Here is a 16,891-nt window from a genome sequence, read left to right as displayed (position 1 = left end):
TTAGCTGTTAATTCATTGTTAATAAGTGCCTTATTAGCTGTTAATTAGCCTTTATTGAGGTACTTCATTATAAAGTGCTACCGGGTACTTTTGTGTAATGGAAAATGTAGATATTTTTATGTGGTGTGTGGTGTGGTGCAGTGTGGTGTAGTGTGGTGTGGTGCTAAAGCTGCAGTCGAAAAGGGGCTTAGTGACATGACTGTGAGTGATTCCCAGGCTGACAGGGGAGAGGAGAGGAGTGGTCTGGGCCTAGAGGAGGTTGTGTTGTTGATGCTGTTGGAACATGACAAGGCTGCCCTGTGTGCCTGAGGCTCTTCTCCCTCAGCGGTGCTTCAGTCCTGCTGCTCTCTTATTGTCACTGACTCCATTGGACAGCTCCATTTAAAAAAGGAAACCAGAGCTGCTACAAATCTCTCTGTTCGTCGTGGGACCCTTTGGGAGCCTGACTCTCTTTATCGGACAGACTGATGTGTGTTTGTTCTCGTTCAGTACTCTAGTCCAGTGGTTCTCAACCTGTGGGTCGGGACCCCCAGAGGGGTCCTCAAATTATTTTGGGGGGTCCCCAGATGTTAAGCTAAACGTAAAAAAAAAAATTCTCACTCAACAGTAAACAAACCAACATAACGTTGAAGTGTATAGAGGGTATCTGCACATATTTAAAGTGACAATTTAAGGAATTTAAAGACCTTTTTAGTACCTCTGGTCAAACATTGGTCAAATTGTCAAAAATTAGAGGCTGAAATTGTGAAAATAGCCGATCTACATGCTCACAACGCCTCGCAACGCGAGGCGTTGTGAGCATGTAGATCTGCTATTTTCACAATGGAATAGATCGAGTCAAACTAAATGTAATGCCAACTCCAACAATTCCAAGTGCATGTGCAGGGTGGGGGAGATCCCCAGTTAAAATATGATTATTTTACGGGTCCCCAGTTAAAATATGATTATTTTGGGGGGTCACGGCCTGAAAAGGTTGAGGACCACTGCTCTAGTCTAGAGTCTAGACAGACATTTGTTTGTGACAATGCAAATCATCGCTTTTGGGCAGAAACCTCTTATCTCCATATTGGAGACTACAGCAAACTACAGCATCACATAAAGAATCAGAAGATTTACATTACAAGCTCGCTTTTCAGCTTGAATCCTGAAAAGTAACGTTTTGAACATATGAGGTTTCCACCGGACAGAGACAAAATGGGATAATTACTGGATAATTACTAGCCTGATTTCAGACTCAGCTGACGCTTGAGTCTGACACTGTGCCCTATTCTGAAGGATTTACGAGGGAGGGACTTTCGCGATGCACGGTTGCGGCGCGTGTGTGTGTGTGTCTGTGCCAGTGACTGCTTCCACACAGAACTGCAACCAGGAACAAGTAATCAACATTAACAGCTTGGTGACATCAGCACACGCGCGCGTGTGTGTGTGCCTGCCTGCCTGGTGTGTGTGAACTTCGTTTGAATGGTTTCAACTGCTGCGCGGATTGGATATTCGTTAAACCCACACCCACCCCCCGCGCTCATTGGAGGAGCCGCAATTTTGGTTTGCTGAACTGCAGATTCATTTACTCAGCTCCAGACCAGAGAAACAGTCCACTCTGAGAGTGGGCGGGGTCTATGGGCTGGAAGCAGGCTAGATAATTACTGTAATTCACACAATATTCTGATAAATGTCACACTTTACAAACTGCTGTGCAAATGGCATGCACAGGACGAAAACATGCCACTCAAGACATAATCATGTATAGTTCCCTTTTCCCCCCAGAAGGGGGCGTTCCTTGTTTCCTCATCTTGGGTCAGTTTCTCCTCACAGCATCATTTGACTGGCTTAGCAGCAGATTTGAAATGGAAAACACAAAAAGACACCTGCAACCTTCCTATGGATGTTATGCTTCAAATGGACACAGCATAAATGTTGTGCTCATAAAACAATCATGATGTTTTGGTAGCCTTTGGTTTTATGAAATACCTGAGATCATAAGGATTTTCTGGAAGATTGAGCATGCATTCTTTTGCAGGGTTGACCACTTCAAATACACAAATAACCACGCATAACCAAAAAGTACAAGCTTACAACACGTCGTTGTACATTATTTTGGATTGTAGCCTAGTCTCGCACTCTCGTGTGACCAGACTTTGACTGCCACAATTTGCAAATGCTTCCATTATACATATTTATTTTTAACTCATTGATGGCTTTATCACGAGTTTCCCGAGTTATCCCATATGTCCAGGCCGCCAGGCCCGAGTTTCGGGCCGTTTTTTGAAAAAAGAAAAATGTTTTGGCTGCTATCTCATGAATGCGGATTTCCAATCAGATTTTTTTGTTTGAAAGCTGTGAACAGCGTGCACACATGTGGTGAGTGATCTAGAGCAGAGGAACTCTTTAAACCCAGGGCTCTACTCACCAGAGGAACTCTCTAAACCCAGGGCTCTACTCACCAGAGGAACTCTCTGCAGACGGAGCAGAAGGTGGGCTGGCTGAAGAAGGTGGCGCAGAACTCGTGGTTCTTGATGAAGTGGACCTTGGGCTGCTTGAAGGCTCCTCTCCTCCTGTTGAGGGTCATGACCCCGTCCTCCTGTGGCATCTTCACCGACGCCTTGCACGACGCTGAGAACCAGACAGAAAACACACAGTTATTTAGACACTTCAGCTCAGGACTAACCACTTATGCCAATATTATTGCGCTGTGACTCTGCCCCTGTGATACTATGCATAGTTAAGATACCACATATCACAGTACAGTTCAAATGCCACAGGGAGGAGGGAGTTTGAACACTTACAGCTGCAGAATGAACAGAGATGTTGGTCTGCTTAAAAACCGCCTGAGTTGCACTGTGGGATCGAAGGCGTGTGTGAGTTAGCTCGTAGCGAATGAGAATGAAGTGAGGTTGAACGTGGAGAGACAGACTGATTTGTGGGTGAATGTATGAATGAACTGTTAGCGAATGAATGGGGGGGGGGGGGGGGGGGGTCCGGGGGAGAGTGGGCTAACAGTTCATACACCTCCTTCCTTCTGTGTCCGCTGGATTAGTCAGGTGATCAAGTCAGCCACAACTTCAGAGAAACCTACAATACTATACTTTTGGTTTGTGTTTTCCCATGAATTTGGTCCACTGCATGAGAGGCCTGCTCCCATTCTGACATGATGCATATCGTCTCTGTCGGGTGGAAACCTCATATGTCCAAAAACCTTTCAGGATTAAAATTTGAAAATTTGAAAAAAGTAGCACATCTACAATCTTGTATAACTGCTAATATACAATCTAATATAATATTGTTCCTGCTGTTACTATATACGTCCAACCAGGTAAAGAAATCACAAAATGAGGCTTAAACCTTTGCTTTTATGAAATATCTGAGACCAGTAGGGTGCTTCTAAACATATTGCTAGTTTGGCCACTTCTCTAATCTTTGAAAGATATAATAACCGGAAAAAAGGCTTCCATGCTGGCTTCTATGGAATGCAAATGCACTTAGAGATAGGCACTGTAGGCGTGTAGATATGATTGTAGATATGATTGTAGATAGGATCCCATAGAAGAAGACATGCTGGCTTCAATGGAATCCAAATGACTCAAATCAGTCGTGGCGACTGAGAACTTTAGACCTGAAAAAAAAAAAGTCGTCTAGATCCTAACAGTTTTCTGAAAAACCTATGTTTCTCTGTCAGTGGTTCTCAAGCCTTTTCATGTCAAGGACCCCCTAGAATTATAAGTATTTGACCACGGACCCCCATCTGAAAATATTTAGTTCCAGGGACCAAGAGAAAGAAGGATTTGCGTTAAAAATGTCTGCTTTAACAAACATAGCCTATACAAGATTTTTCAAAAATAGCAGATCTACAAGCTCGCAGCGCGGCAGTCGGTGCCGCGCTGTGAGCTTGTATATCTGCTATTTTTCAATAGTTAAAGCAAGAAATAATGGTTAAAGTGGTGACACAGACATGCGGCAACATCAGTCATTTCAAAATGACTGATAATGACCCAAATGACTCATTCGGGTCAAGAATTACTGTGTCTGGAGACCATTTATGAAGAGCCAGAGGTCAGAGTTTGTGCCGTTCTAAAATGAAACATAAACCGAGGGGGAATAAATTAAGGCCTTGAGGGATATGTGGCTCCGGCTGACGCAAGTCAAGAGGACGAGGTCGGAGGTCAGGGCAGAGATGATGGGGTGGGGGGGTTGGGGGGGTGAGAGGCGTGAGAGAGGTAAACAGAGAACGGACACAAAACAACTGAGATGAGATGACGGCAAGGAAAGTAAGACATGAAGGCCGTTGGAAAAAGATGGGTAGACTTTACAAAGAATGCAAGTGACAGGTAGTGATTGGGAACAGTGTTGGGATGAGGGAGATCCCTCTGGTATCCTTCTGACGGCTGCCTCGTGTTTCCACACTGTTCCGGTGAGCCATGCCATGCCAGGGAGAGAGATGGAGAGAGACAAACAGAGAAATAGAAAACGAGGGAAAGTCTTAAAGAAAGCTATGAAAGATGATAGAAAGACAGACAGACAGAAGGCTAGGCTAAATATTGTTGTTGTCGGGCAGAAACCTCTTATCTGCATATTTTAACTTGTTGTGTTTTTGTTCCTAAATCAACATGCTACTTGATCATATCACAGCATTACACAAAAGCATCAAAAGTAGCAGATAGGCAAGCTTGTCGATCTGCTACTTTTGCAAACACAGTTTTGGGACATTTGAGGTTTCCACCCGACAGAGGCGATATATCGGGGGGCCTGTGCTGCTTTTCAGGAAAACCCTGCTAGGTGGATCTTAACTTAAATGGACACTGAAGCCCACGGTTCCTGGCCTGCTTTGACCCGACACAGAGGTTGGGGTTCACCCATGCACGCACGCACGCACACACAAACTTCCCATGAAAAGACAGCAGACCGTGACGCCCAAACTCTATAACCATTCCCCCTCTTTAGCTCTTTGCCAGTGGCTGCAATAAGAGTGGACCGGCTTCCACCATGTCTGAAGTACAGGGGCGTCACAAGGGGGGGAAAGTGGGACTGAGTTACTAGGGCCCAAGGTGGAGGGGCCCTAATTATTTTATACTTTAGCTATTGAAAAATAGATATACAATCTCACAGCGAACAAGCGAACATTTGTAACTCAAATGTTGTAACTAAATATTTTGAGATGGGGGTCCGTGGCCAAATACATATCATGTTGGGGGTCCTTCACATGAAAAGGTTTGAGCACCACTGAACATAGAAACATAGGTTTTTCAAAAAACCTTAGAAGGATTTGAAATACCGGTATTCACAGACTTGCACAAGTTTTCATGATTTTTCAAAAATAGCAGATCTACAAGCTTGCAGCGCGGCATATGGTGCTGCACTGTGAGCTTGTATATCTGCTATGTTTCAATAGTTAAAGCACAAAATTATGCGTTCCCAGTCTAAATGGGTTAAGCCCCCTCCCCCTATGAAGAACATTCATGGGGGGCCCGCAGTGAATCCTTGTACCAAGGGCCCAGAATTTGGTGCAACACCCTGTCTGGTGTATAGTAGTGAGGTCTGGGCATAGCACAACAACACAGTTGCTATGCCAGGCTGTCGGCCAAAAGCTGCCGTTTACTTCCGTTCTGTCTCTGAAATATAAACATATTTTAGTCGCGTCCACAGAGAGATGAGAGATAGCTTTTTCCTGCTAACTGCCCAGAATGTGTTCACATTCATCAGCAAGCGGGTCTGAACCGTGTTCATTTCGGGCGTCAAGCTTCCTTTGAGCCAGGCAGACACCAGACAGGTGGAACTACAACAACAACACAGGTTATCTGCGTTAATCCTTTCACTAGGAAGGTTCACGCAGGGACATTTTGCTTTGAACAATCACTAGACGTCTGCAGTGTAGGGACTAGGGAGCAGCTTGACTTATTCCAGACTTTAGGCAATTTGTTTGGCCTGGCTGAGTCACAAAACAATGTGACTTAGGCCAAAAGACATTGGCCCAAGTCAGTGAAGTCACAATGGGCCCGATTCCAATCTGGTCGTAAATATAGTGTAAATAAAGTGACAAAATCGTGCTTATATTTCTGTCTTACCTTCAAAATCCCTTCAAAATCCATGAAAAAAATATTGCTGAATCTGACTCCTAACTTGGGAATCGTCCTAAATGCAGGTAAGATAAAAATATGGGTGTAAGTTGGTCGTAAGGGCTTGATTAATTGGGCCCATTGTCTTGTGCCTTTCCCTTGAAGCGGCGGCATAGTCTTGTCGGCGGCAATGACAGAAGAAACCGCGGGGTAAACTGGCTCGACAACAATGCTAAATGAAGAGCACATGCACCCGGCTCTGAGCATCAGTTCTTATGTATTTAGGCTGGTCGAGGCGTTAGATGACCAGATAGTGCTTCCTGTCAATCTACTAACTAGTCTATCCTCTATCCTATCTATCCATTTATAAATGCACAAGAATATATCTATCTGTCTCGCTCTCTCTGTGTGTGTGAGTGAACTTGTGGGAGTGTTGCAACTGTAAAACTGTGAACTGTCTTGAAGCAGCATTAAGTATCTTTCCTCTTCTACCTCGAATTTGAAACTGGTTTCCTGCACATTTGGTTTCCTGACATTTATTTTTTACCATTGAGCTAATAGAGCCGGCCTGCTTGGTCAGGGGATAAATTGAATCTTGACCATGAGGTCAGATCCTGAGCCTATAGGTGAGACATGACCTTTGACACAATCTAAATGTCTCAATAGAAGTGCAGGGAGACAAAATACAACCATGCCAATTGTAGAAGTTATATTGCATTAACATCCTCTAATACAGTGTTTCTCAAAGTGGATTCCAGGGACTCTGTGGGTTCCTTTAGGGTGGGTCTACATTGACCCATACAAGTCTGTAACTCTGACAGTGTACAAATGGAACCAAATGGACCCGTACGGGTCCATTTGGTTCCATTTGTACACTGTCAGAGTTAAGGGGAGACCTTGAAATGTAAAAGTTTGAGAAACACTGCTCTAATACAGATTACAAAATGACATTTTATTCATTCATAAAAAGTTCTAGTGCTGCTTTTACATAAGTATTCTCTTCTGGGGGTCCCTGGCACAAATTATTTTCAGATGGGGGTCCTTGACATGAAAATGTTTGAGTACCACTGCCTTAAAGAGGAAGACTCACCGCCACTAGAGGGTGCTGTTCACCAGCAGTGGTAGTTAAGACATGAAAGAGAGTAAGAGTGAAGTGAGTAGTTTTACAGGAACACATCGAGTATGGGAAGGCATTCTTCCCCCGTGAACTTTGGCCAAGTGTTCCACTTTCTATTCCTACACACACCTCCCTGGTGGTCTAGTGGTTAGGATTCGGCGCTCTCACCGCCGCGGCCCGGGTTCGATTCCCGGTCAGAGAACATGTTTTTCTTTTCTTTGCTTTCTCCAAAATATGTTGACTGCACTGCACATATAGATTGTGACAGTGCTTGTGAAATAAAATGTGTTCAAAGTAATTTAACACCACACACTGTACTAGCACTACAAATGCATTTGTAGGAGGCATGTTGGCAGTAACTGTTCGCCGTTTTGATAGAACCAGATTTTCACTGGTCACCGAGTTATGTCCATTTGAAGTGTTAAACATTGCTGTAATACTTCTGTAATGCTCCCTATGTGTGAAATGTGCCCCTGGTTTGATCAGGGGCATCACAAGGGGGGGGGGGGGGGGGAGGAGTGGGACTGATTTACTAGGGCCCAGGTGGATGGGCCTTAATTATTTAGCTATTGAAAAATAGCATATATACAAGCTCACAGCGCGGCACAGAGTGCCGCGCTGTGAGCTTGTAGATCTGCTATTTTTGAAAAGTCGTGAAAATGTGTGCAAATCTTTGAATATATGTATTTTTTAAGCGAACATTTGTAACTCAAATGTTGCTTCTGGGGGGTCCCTGGAACTAAATATTTAGAGATGGGAAACATAGGTTTTTCAAAAAACCTTAGCAGGATTTGAAATATCAAAGACTTGCACCAAAGTGCCATGCTTGTATATCTGCTATTTTTCAATATAGTTACAGCACAAAATAACGTGTAATAATGCGTTCCCTGTCTAAATGGATTAAACCCCCTCCTTCCACTATGAAGAACATTCATGGGGGGCCCGCTGTTAATATCCTTGTACCCAGGGCCCAGAATTTGGTGCGACACCCCTGGGTGTGACTATTCCGATGGTAGACCCCGATAGAAGGGCCCCTGGGGTGTTAAGCATGTTTCCATTTCAGGAGAATCAAACGTCTAGCTAGCAGCAGGCCAGTGAGGAACGCAGCCTTCTGCGATGCAACAAGGAAGTTGGTGTCGAGAATCAGGAAGTACAGAGATAAGCACCGTCTTCACCAACCACCGATCGTACTGGAGATAAATGGTCGTCGTCGGGTGGAAACCTCGTATCTCCAAGTTTCAAATTTGTATGTTCTTTCGCAAAGTAAAGCCCTGCTTCATCGTACAAGGCCGTCGCACAAAAGTAGTGAAAACAGAAGATCTACAAGCACAAAACGCCTCGCGGCGCGAGTCGTTGTGTGCTTGTAGATCGTCTGTTTTCACTATTTTAAATAATTTTTAAAATGAAAAATCTAAAACAAACAGTTTTGGACATACAAGGTTTTCACCCGACGACGACGATATCCTGTGACTACTTGAAAAGGCGAGACAAACCAAACATCGCATGGAATGCGAATGAGCTTTAGATTAAATTTATGTATGTGAAACGTATTTAAAACGTGTTTCATTTCTGAAAAGATTTCAATTTACAGTTTTTACATTTTTGAAGATCTTTTAAATAATAAACCGGATTTTTACTCACCATAAAAATTGGTCCGCAACCCAGACTTGGTTCCCGACCGACGCGCTATTCAGGAAACAGTGTACTGTATTAAAGGGGAATTTCGGAGGAGTGCAATCTGATTCCATTCATTAACAAGTGATAGAGGCAGCAACAAAAAAAAGGAATTGTCGAGCGATGCAAATAAGCGATTTAACAATAATTCCAATCGCTCACGGTTTTAGCTGCCGAAGACTATAGAAATAAAATAAAAAATGGAAAAAAAACACTACAGATCGTTTTTTGACATTATCATCATCAGATTAACATGGTAAAATGGTTAGTCCGGAACTCCCCTTTAAATCGATGAGATTGATTAACTTGTCGCGCACAAGCCCCCAAGTCCAAGCGACACGCAACGCCAACAAACCAGAAAGATTATTTTAACTCATTTAATGCCACAGACATAGATTGACGAGAATCATTAATTAGGCAACTAGGCCACTGACGTAGATTGACGAGAATAGGCTATTGTTGTTATAAAACAACTCAAAATACATTATTTTTCCGGATTTTATAAACAGGTGTTTCATTCGAAACACTTGCTTGCCTCCAGTGGCAGATCATGTGATTGAACGTGAACGCGGAAGTGCACAATCCATTCTGGGTCTGCTTTGTTATGATTCTGGTTAGCCTACTGGTTAGATATAAACACACACAGCCCCTCACCCGTAAGTCACAGCTTCAATCCGAAAAAAGATCTGAGCAGCTGGTTCCGATCGTTACCATCACATGCACGGAGCGTGTGTATGTAGCGCCCGACGCAAAAGTAGGTATTTGCTCATTTTCTTAGCATGGTTGTATGAGTGTAACAATGGTGGAATTTAGCATCATACAGGGTACTGAAAAGAATGGACAGAACGGATAGATGTGTAGACAGCGTTTTCTTGTGGTCGTAAAAAAAACACTGACATGGGCAGGCATTGAAAAAGTTAACGTATTGTCTTGGTATTCCTTTACCTGCGTCTGTGTCCTCCAGGAAGAACTGCACGCACATCTGCACCTTGCCGGAGGGCTGCAGGTCCACCCAGAACTCGGCGCGCCCGTTGCTCTTGGCCTTCTTGCAGCGCTCGGCCAGCACCGACACGCCCACCGTGGCCTCCGCCAGCGGCTCCTCGGCCGTCTGCATCAGCACCACCTGCAGCACGCGCCCCTCGTGGATGTGGGCGTCGAAGGTGGAGCGCCACGCCGGGTACATGGTGGGCTTCCTCTGCACCAGGGTCTTACCTCGCTCTGGAACGGTGATGGGGGAAAGAGAGGAGGAGTGTGTGTGACTAAGTTTGGGACGATTATCGTTTATCGTGATAAAAGTGGAGATTACATTTATCGTGAAATTATCGTCCGTCATGCACAGGGATCAATTCACCTTTTATTTGCCGAGCTGCATATCTGGTACCACTTAAACCCTCTATTGGTAAAACGTACTTATAATATACATGCTTGATACATACTCGATACATACTTGATTCTTTTTTCACTCTCTACCAAATGTCTTTGCCAGAAAATAGCTGATCTACAAGCTCACAACACGTTGTGAGCTTGTCGCTATTTTTCAGCTATTTTTCGGCAAATGTTCCGCCCCAGGTGCAGCCTTTGTCACAATCTGATTTAACCCATTTTAAAAGACTTAAAGAACCCGATTCTACAAATGTCTTCTAAAAAGGCCAATGAAGAAGAGCCATTTTTTCCCCTGAAGTTCTCATGAATGTCGCCATTTCCCCTCCTGCTGGCTGCAAAAAAACGTAACCCTCCATTCAAGGGAATGAGGTTGCGGCTGTACTTAAAACTTGACTTGATTTTACCACCTAAACATTTTCATATCGCTAGATCACTAAAACTGCAAAAAATGTCAGACAGAAAAATAATTTATGTGTGTGTGTGTGTTATGTATATGTGCGTGCGAGTGTGTGTGAGTGTGCAGTACAGTCCCATGTAGAGATGTTACCGATCAATCGGCAATGGATCGGATCGGGCCGATCAAAGCGTGATCGGCGATAATCGGTGGTTTAGATCAAAAGGTAAATTCACCGATCCGATCGGATCGGTGCATCCGATCAACCAGCCGTTCAGTATGCCCACTTGAGGCCATTTTGGGGTATTGATTTCCACAGTGCTGAAGGAATAATTAGTTACTGCTATGATAATAAATACATAGTAATGCTGGTAAATACCTATAAGGCAAATATATAAATGAATTCATGAGTGAATGAATGAATTAAAGTTAAAACATTAACATTTAGAAAATATAAATAATAACTTGATCGGATCAGTGATTGATCGGTATCGGGTGATCAAACTTTTGTGATCGGTGCTCGCTGATCGGTTCCAAAAAACCTGATCGGACCATCCCTAGTCCCATGTACCTGTGGTGACGGATTCCTTCATCTTGATGGCACAGATGGGCGGGGTTTGAGAAGGGGGCAGCGCCCCCATATCGTAGGCATTGAAGGCTATACGCAGAAAGGGCGCCATGGTGACCCTTCACCCAGCCTCCTGAAAAACACACACAGATGGATGGACTGTCAGAAGAGCAGCACTATTACCCCCTCTCACACTCGCTGCATAATATTCATCTTGTACTGCAGGGTTCCCCAATAGGCGGCCCGCGGGCCATTTGCGGCCTGCGGGGGGCTACTGTCTGGCCCCCACCAACCCCAGTAATAATGGTGGTATAGGAGCAGCAACAACACTAGTATATCGTCATTGTCGGGTGGAAACCGCGTATCTCAAAATGTGTATGTTCTTTCGCAAAGTAAAGCCCTGCTTCATCATACAAGGCCGTCGCACAAAAGTAGTGAAAACAGCAGATCTACAAGCACACAACAGATCGGCTGTTTTCACTAGTTTAAATCATTTTTAAAATGATAAATGCAAAACAAACGGTTTTGGACATACAAGATTTTCACCCGACAACAACGATATCTGAACTGTCGCTGGAGTAGTGGGAACGCCACTGTCGCCCCCTGCAATGTCGTGGCCCTCGGCTTGGTACCCTAGACATAATTCGGCCCTTGGGGAAAACTAATTGGGGAACCCTCTGTTGTACTGCCTAAAACTAGAGAAGATTAGACACTCATTAAGTTGTTCCTCCAATAAGTTTGGATACTTAATATGCAGTCCATTATTTTAATTTGTCCAGAGGTCTGGTGGGTTGTTGATTCAATCCGTTTAATGACATTTCTGTATTTGATGGATTGCACTGGATAGTACCAACTTTTGATACAGAATAATTGAGAGGAAAATCCAATAAATAACAAACAATAAACAAAACACCAAATACCGGCTCACAACAAAATCAGGTGGATCAGGTTCCTCCGGTTCCGGATCCCAACCCTGGTACCGGCCCACAGATAGATACAGTACAAAGATCCCAACCCTATACCAGCCCACAGATAACAGTACAAAGATCTTTGCCTTCAAAATGAAATGATCCAATGCAGATGTTCCAGAAAGAATATTCCTGTGTGAACGTTTAAGTTGGGTTAGCGTGCATGTTGATGTTAAGTGTGGTAGGTTATTTATGTGTTCAGTTACTGTACATCATTAACCACTTTCAACCTAGTTTAATTGGTTAATGACTGCGTTGTAGGGTTATGATAAGCACTATGCACATTGAACAACACAGGTATTAAATATAATCAAAACAACTATGTCTGGCAGAAACCTAATATTTCCATATTCTAACTTTCTTTTTTGTTTATTTTTTCCGTAAATTAACATCCTACTTGATCACACTACAGCGTCACACAGAAGCATCAAAAGCAGCAGATCCACAAGATCGAAACGTGGAGATATTATAGATCTGCAAACATTTTTTTTTTTTTTTTTAATCCTGAAAAGTAAGAGTTTTGGTTTTTGGATATATGAGGTTTTCACCCGACAGAAGCGATGTGTGAAGTGAATGTCCGAGAAGAAATGGGAAATGGATTCATCATGAACTTGAAACTTTTATGGACAAATTAGCTATAAAACAGAGGAAATCAATGTAAACCTAACATTCTACTAGGACTGGCACAATTATTACATAATCGTCTAATCGCAATTATTCGACATAATCGCGACTATTTTTCATAATCGTTTCCATGTTGAAAAATGTTCCAATATTGTTCTTTTTTTAAGTATAAAGTTGTCAAATATGTCAGTAATTTCTCTGTATATTTAGGTTATGCGTCATATCTACCATGTGCAACTTCAAAGCCTAAAAGCCAAACAGAAATGTAATTGTCAATGACAAAAAACACAATTAAATCGTTATTTCAGTGACAATTAATCCTCACGTAAAATGTCATAATCGTGACAGCCCTACATTCTACCTATATAGTGCAGCACAGCATTACACTACAAACACTTGATGCTGGCTATAGGGGACACTGGACAAAGTGGACATGTTCACTAAATTCCCCTATGGTACATAACTTATGGTACAGTAAATAGCAGTATCAAAGCTGTGATTAAGTGCCATTGCCCATTTACATGGCTTTAGAGCCCTTTAGGCTATTATTGTGTTGCAAGCAGCGTCTTAACTTATAATTGAATGTCTCCGGGGGAAGCCTAGTGTATCAAGCTTCAGGGAACCGTACAAACAAACATTAATCCACAAGCATTTTATTATATCATTATCTGTTGCGTCACACAGGCTAGCGTGCCCAAGAGGGCGAATTATTAGCCGACATCCTAATTCCCACAGCAGCGGCGAAGTCCCACAGAATTCCTTCAAGAATTTCCACACAGTACTTGTTGTGACTTAACTAAGTAGCTCTCTTGTGGCTTGCCTTAATCTTCTTGACTTGTTTCAGCAACAAGCTCAGCACCACCAAATACCGGATCACTTTGACAACAGAACTAAACAAATGTATATATACTTAAACAGTTCAATTAACACTCAGGAGTTTACCATGTGAGCAAGGAACACATGTAACCTTTTGGCCTGCCAGCCAGTGTCTTTTAAATAATAGCAATACTAGCCAGTCAGATATGTCTTTTGTACAATGTGACATACTGTAGCAAACTGCTAATTTAATTCTACACACACCTCCAGTAACCTTTGTTTAGGACTTCCGCAAACACCTTTAGCCGCTCTGAATTAAAATGTGAAAATGGTTGGATTAATTTTTGGATCATTATTTAATGGGTTAAATAAATATGAAAATGTGTGTTTATACACACAGAAACACTGCTTTGTGTGTGTGTGTGTGTGTGTGTGTGTGTGTGTGTGTGTGTGTGTGTGTGTGTGTGTGTGTGTGTGTGTGTGTGTGTGTAAAGGTTTATGTTAGTTATGTAGCACCACAATCAATGACTTTGCGTTTTTAATAGTGTGAATGAGTGTGAAGCAACACAACGCTGCAAAAAAGCCCGCTCTACAAAAACTCAAAGTTCCTCCTCTTCTCTGACTCATATACACTCAAGTTAGTGTTGACTCTGCTGAGGACGGGTGAGAATGACACATCTTCTTTTCTGTGGTACTCCTCCCTGCCAGACCGTACACACAGTAACCATCTATACACTCTCAGAGTTTCATAGAGAGTATATGCACATTTCTAAAGTGACAATCTAAGGACTTTTTAATACCTCTAAAATGACAAATTAAACATTGGCCAAAATGGGGACTGCCCCATAGGTTGAACTCCCGTTGGGTCGAACAGCGTCGGCACATTAGATAATCACCCGCGAGCGTCGGCAGGTTAGATAATCACTTGTGTCACGGTTACTGACGTTAAGTACATCCTCACAACGCCTCACGTTGCGAGGCGTTAGATCTGCTATTTTCACAATAGAACCATGTTATAAACAAATGTAATGCCTCAACTCTCAGTGCTCGTCAGGGTGGGGGGTCCCCGGGTCCCCAGTTAAAATATCATTATTTTGGGGGTCCACAGTTAGAATATGATTATTTCGGGGGTCCCCGGTTAGAATATGATTATTTTGTGGGTCGCTGCCTGAAAAGGTTGAGAACCACTGCTATAAAGCATCCGAAGTACAGATAATAAGCCATTGCTTTTGATTGACTGTGTAACTAACCTGTCATGTTCCCATGCTGCCTCACAGCTCTCTAATACACACACGCACGCACGCACGCACACACACGCAGGTTTTAATTACTATACTTGTGAGGACTACGGTACATATTAGGATGGCAATTTTATGATTGAATGACATTAAAGACGATATGCCTAAAGCAGAGAAACTGCAGATCTACAAACTCACAACTTGTCAACTTATCTCAAAAAATGTTAACCATAAAGCATAAAACAAGCATTTTTCTCATGAGGACCGACATCCTCACAGTCACAAAGTTCATATATATATATATATATATATATATATATATATATATATATATATATATATACCAGTAAGACCCCTAAGGGCGTCAAGTTAGGGCGAGGTCGCGCCATGTATTGGCCATCTCGACCAGTTACCCATATATGGAGAGTTGGAGACCCCTGGTACCCATATGGAGATCTAAGTACTGTATATGGAGATATGCTGTGAGAGCCCAAACATGCTTACTCAGTTATTCGTTATGTGAAAGTCCTATGACGTCTATGACATCTGACATCATACAGTACATAAATCCCTTATGCCCATATATAGAGATCCCTGTCTGTAGAACCAGCCACACAGATATGGGCTGTCTTGGCCATCCGTCTTGGCCATATATGGATTCTGTTAGTGTGTGGTATGCGGCCGATGTGGCCTCCATATATGGGCATTCCCATAAGTCCTGTTAGGCTTAATATTGATGACATCAGGGATCTCCATAAGGTCATTAAAGGGATTCTGTTAGTGTGGTTCCCCTGATATCACAGTGATGTCAGAGCGTGATGTCAGAACAAGATGTGCCGTTTTTCTCATACTAGACTGTGACCTACGGTTGCAACAAACACACACACACACGCTTTTGTTCTGAACACCAGAAATCAGAACCAACAATGCTGATAACATGTCCGTCTGTCAGCCAACCAGAAACATGTTTTGAATGTTGGTGAAATGTATTTTGTCGTAGAGCCTGCCTACTCTATCTGTAAATGTGCGCACACGACACAGGCACGGACAAATGCCATATCCGTATCCGCATCTCCTGATCTCCAACCTGCAAAGTGAAATGATCCCCACTGCATTTATGCATGTGGACATTGACTCGACTCGTCGGATTTTGACAGCTGCCTTCTCCTCCTCGTTCCGGTCCGTTCCGGCCCACTTTCACCCCTGCCTATGTAGCAACCACACTAATTACTGAATGAAAAGATAAATAAACTGGGTCTAATAAAGGCGTGGCATCTACCTGGATCTCTTCCATCATGGTAGTGATGTCAAATTGATGATATCACTCTTGCCCAAATATGGAGGGGCGGCAGCCTGCGCACATCGGTGTTGTCAGGCATGCACAGCAACCGGTTGTGTTGTGACTGAGGTCAGACCAGAGCTCTGATCAGCATTTATAAGATTTGAAAATACTTTTGAATTGCTCTTCATTCCACAGAAGCCGAGCATTCAGTTTTCTTACTCAGTGTCGTGAGAGAAAGAGATAGAAGACATAAGGAGTCAGAAAGAGGATAAATAAATTGTCCATTACCCAACAGCACCTAAAACTCCTATAACAGTCCATGTATAGATTCAGATTTGATGATGAGCCGCCACTTCAGGAAGGAGTGTGGTCACAATCCTCCCAGACTAAGTTCTGATTGTACATACTCCAGATCTAAGTCGAGCCATGACGACCTCTATTCCCAAATGCCCATAAATGGACAGATCCCCTCAGAATTGTGCCAGCAAATCACCAGAATTGTAACCAGCCAGGAACAAGGAGACCGAGACGAACCAAAATCTTACAGTCATCAAAGATTTATCAATACTTTAACTCAACCAGGAGAGGTGAAGACACATCAGCTGACTTATACAGGGAAGAAAACCCACATCTGTAAACAGTGTGACAAGAGTTTCAGTCAGTTGGGTCACCTGGAGAGTCATCAGCGTATCCACACTGGAGAAAAACCTTTTCACTGTAAAGAGTGTGGCAAGAGTTTCACTGAATTAGGTCACCTGAAGAGTCACCAGCGTACCCACA

At 43.1% G+C, this 16,891-nt stretch overlaps 1 protein-coding gene across 1 annotated transcript in view; it reads right to left on the bottom strand.

Moving 5' to 3' along the window:
- LOC308287524 (protein kinase C delta type-like) overlaps positions 1–16,891 on the bottom strand; it is a 60,857-nt gene that overhangs the window by 20,102 nt on the left and 23,864 nt on the right. The window contains exons 2-4 of the mRNA XM_080728730.1: positions 11,187–11,316; positions 9,784–10,056; positions 2,442–2,610 (exon numbers count right to left, since the gene is read on the bottom strand). Of these exons, the coding sequence (XP_080584856.1) occupies positions 2,442–2,610; positions 9,784–10,056; positions 11,187–11,295 (551 nt within the window). The 5' untranslated portion in view covers positions 11,296–11,316. The remainder of the gene's footprint in view (positions 1–2,441; positions 2,611–9,783; positions 10,057–11,186; positions 11,317–16,891) is intronic.

Source organism: Nannobrachium achirus (assembly GCF_963921795.1).
Source record: "Nannobrachium achirus genome assembly, chromosome: 6".
Taxonomy (NCBI): Eukaryota; Metazoa; Chordata; class Actinopteri; order Myctophiformes; family Myctophidae; genus Nannobrachium; species Nannobrachium achirus.
This window is presented reverse-complemented; position numbering and strand designations above follow the sequence as displayed.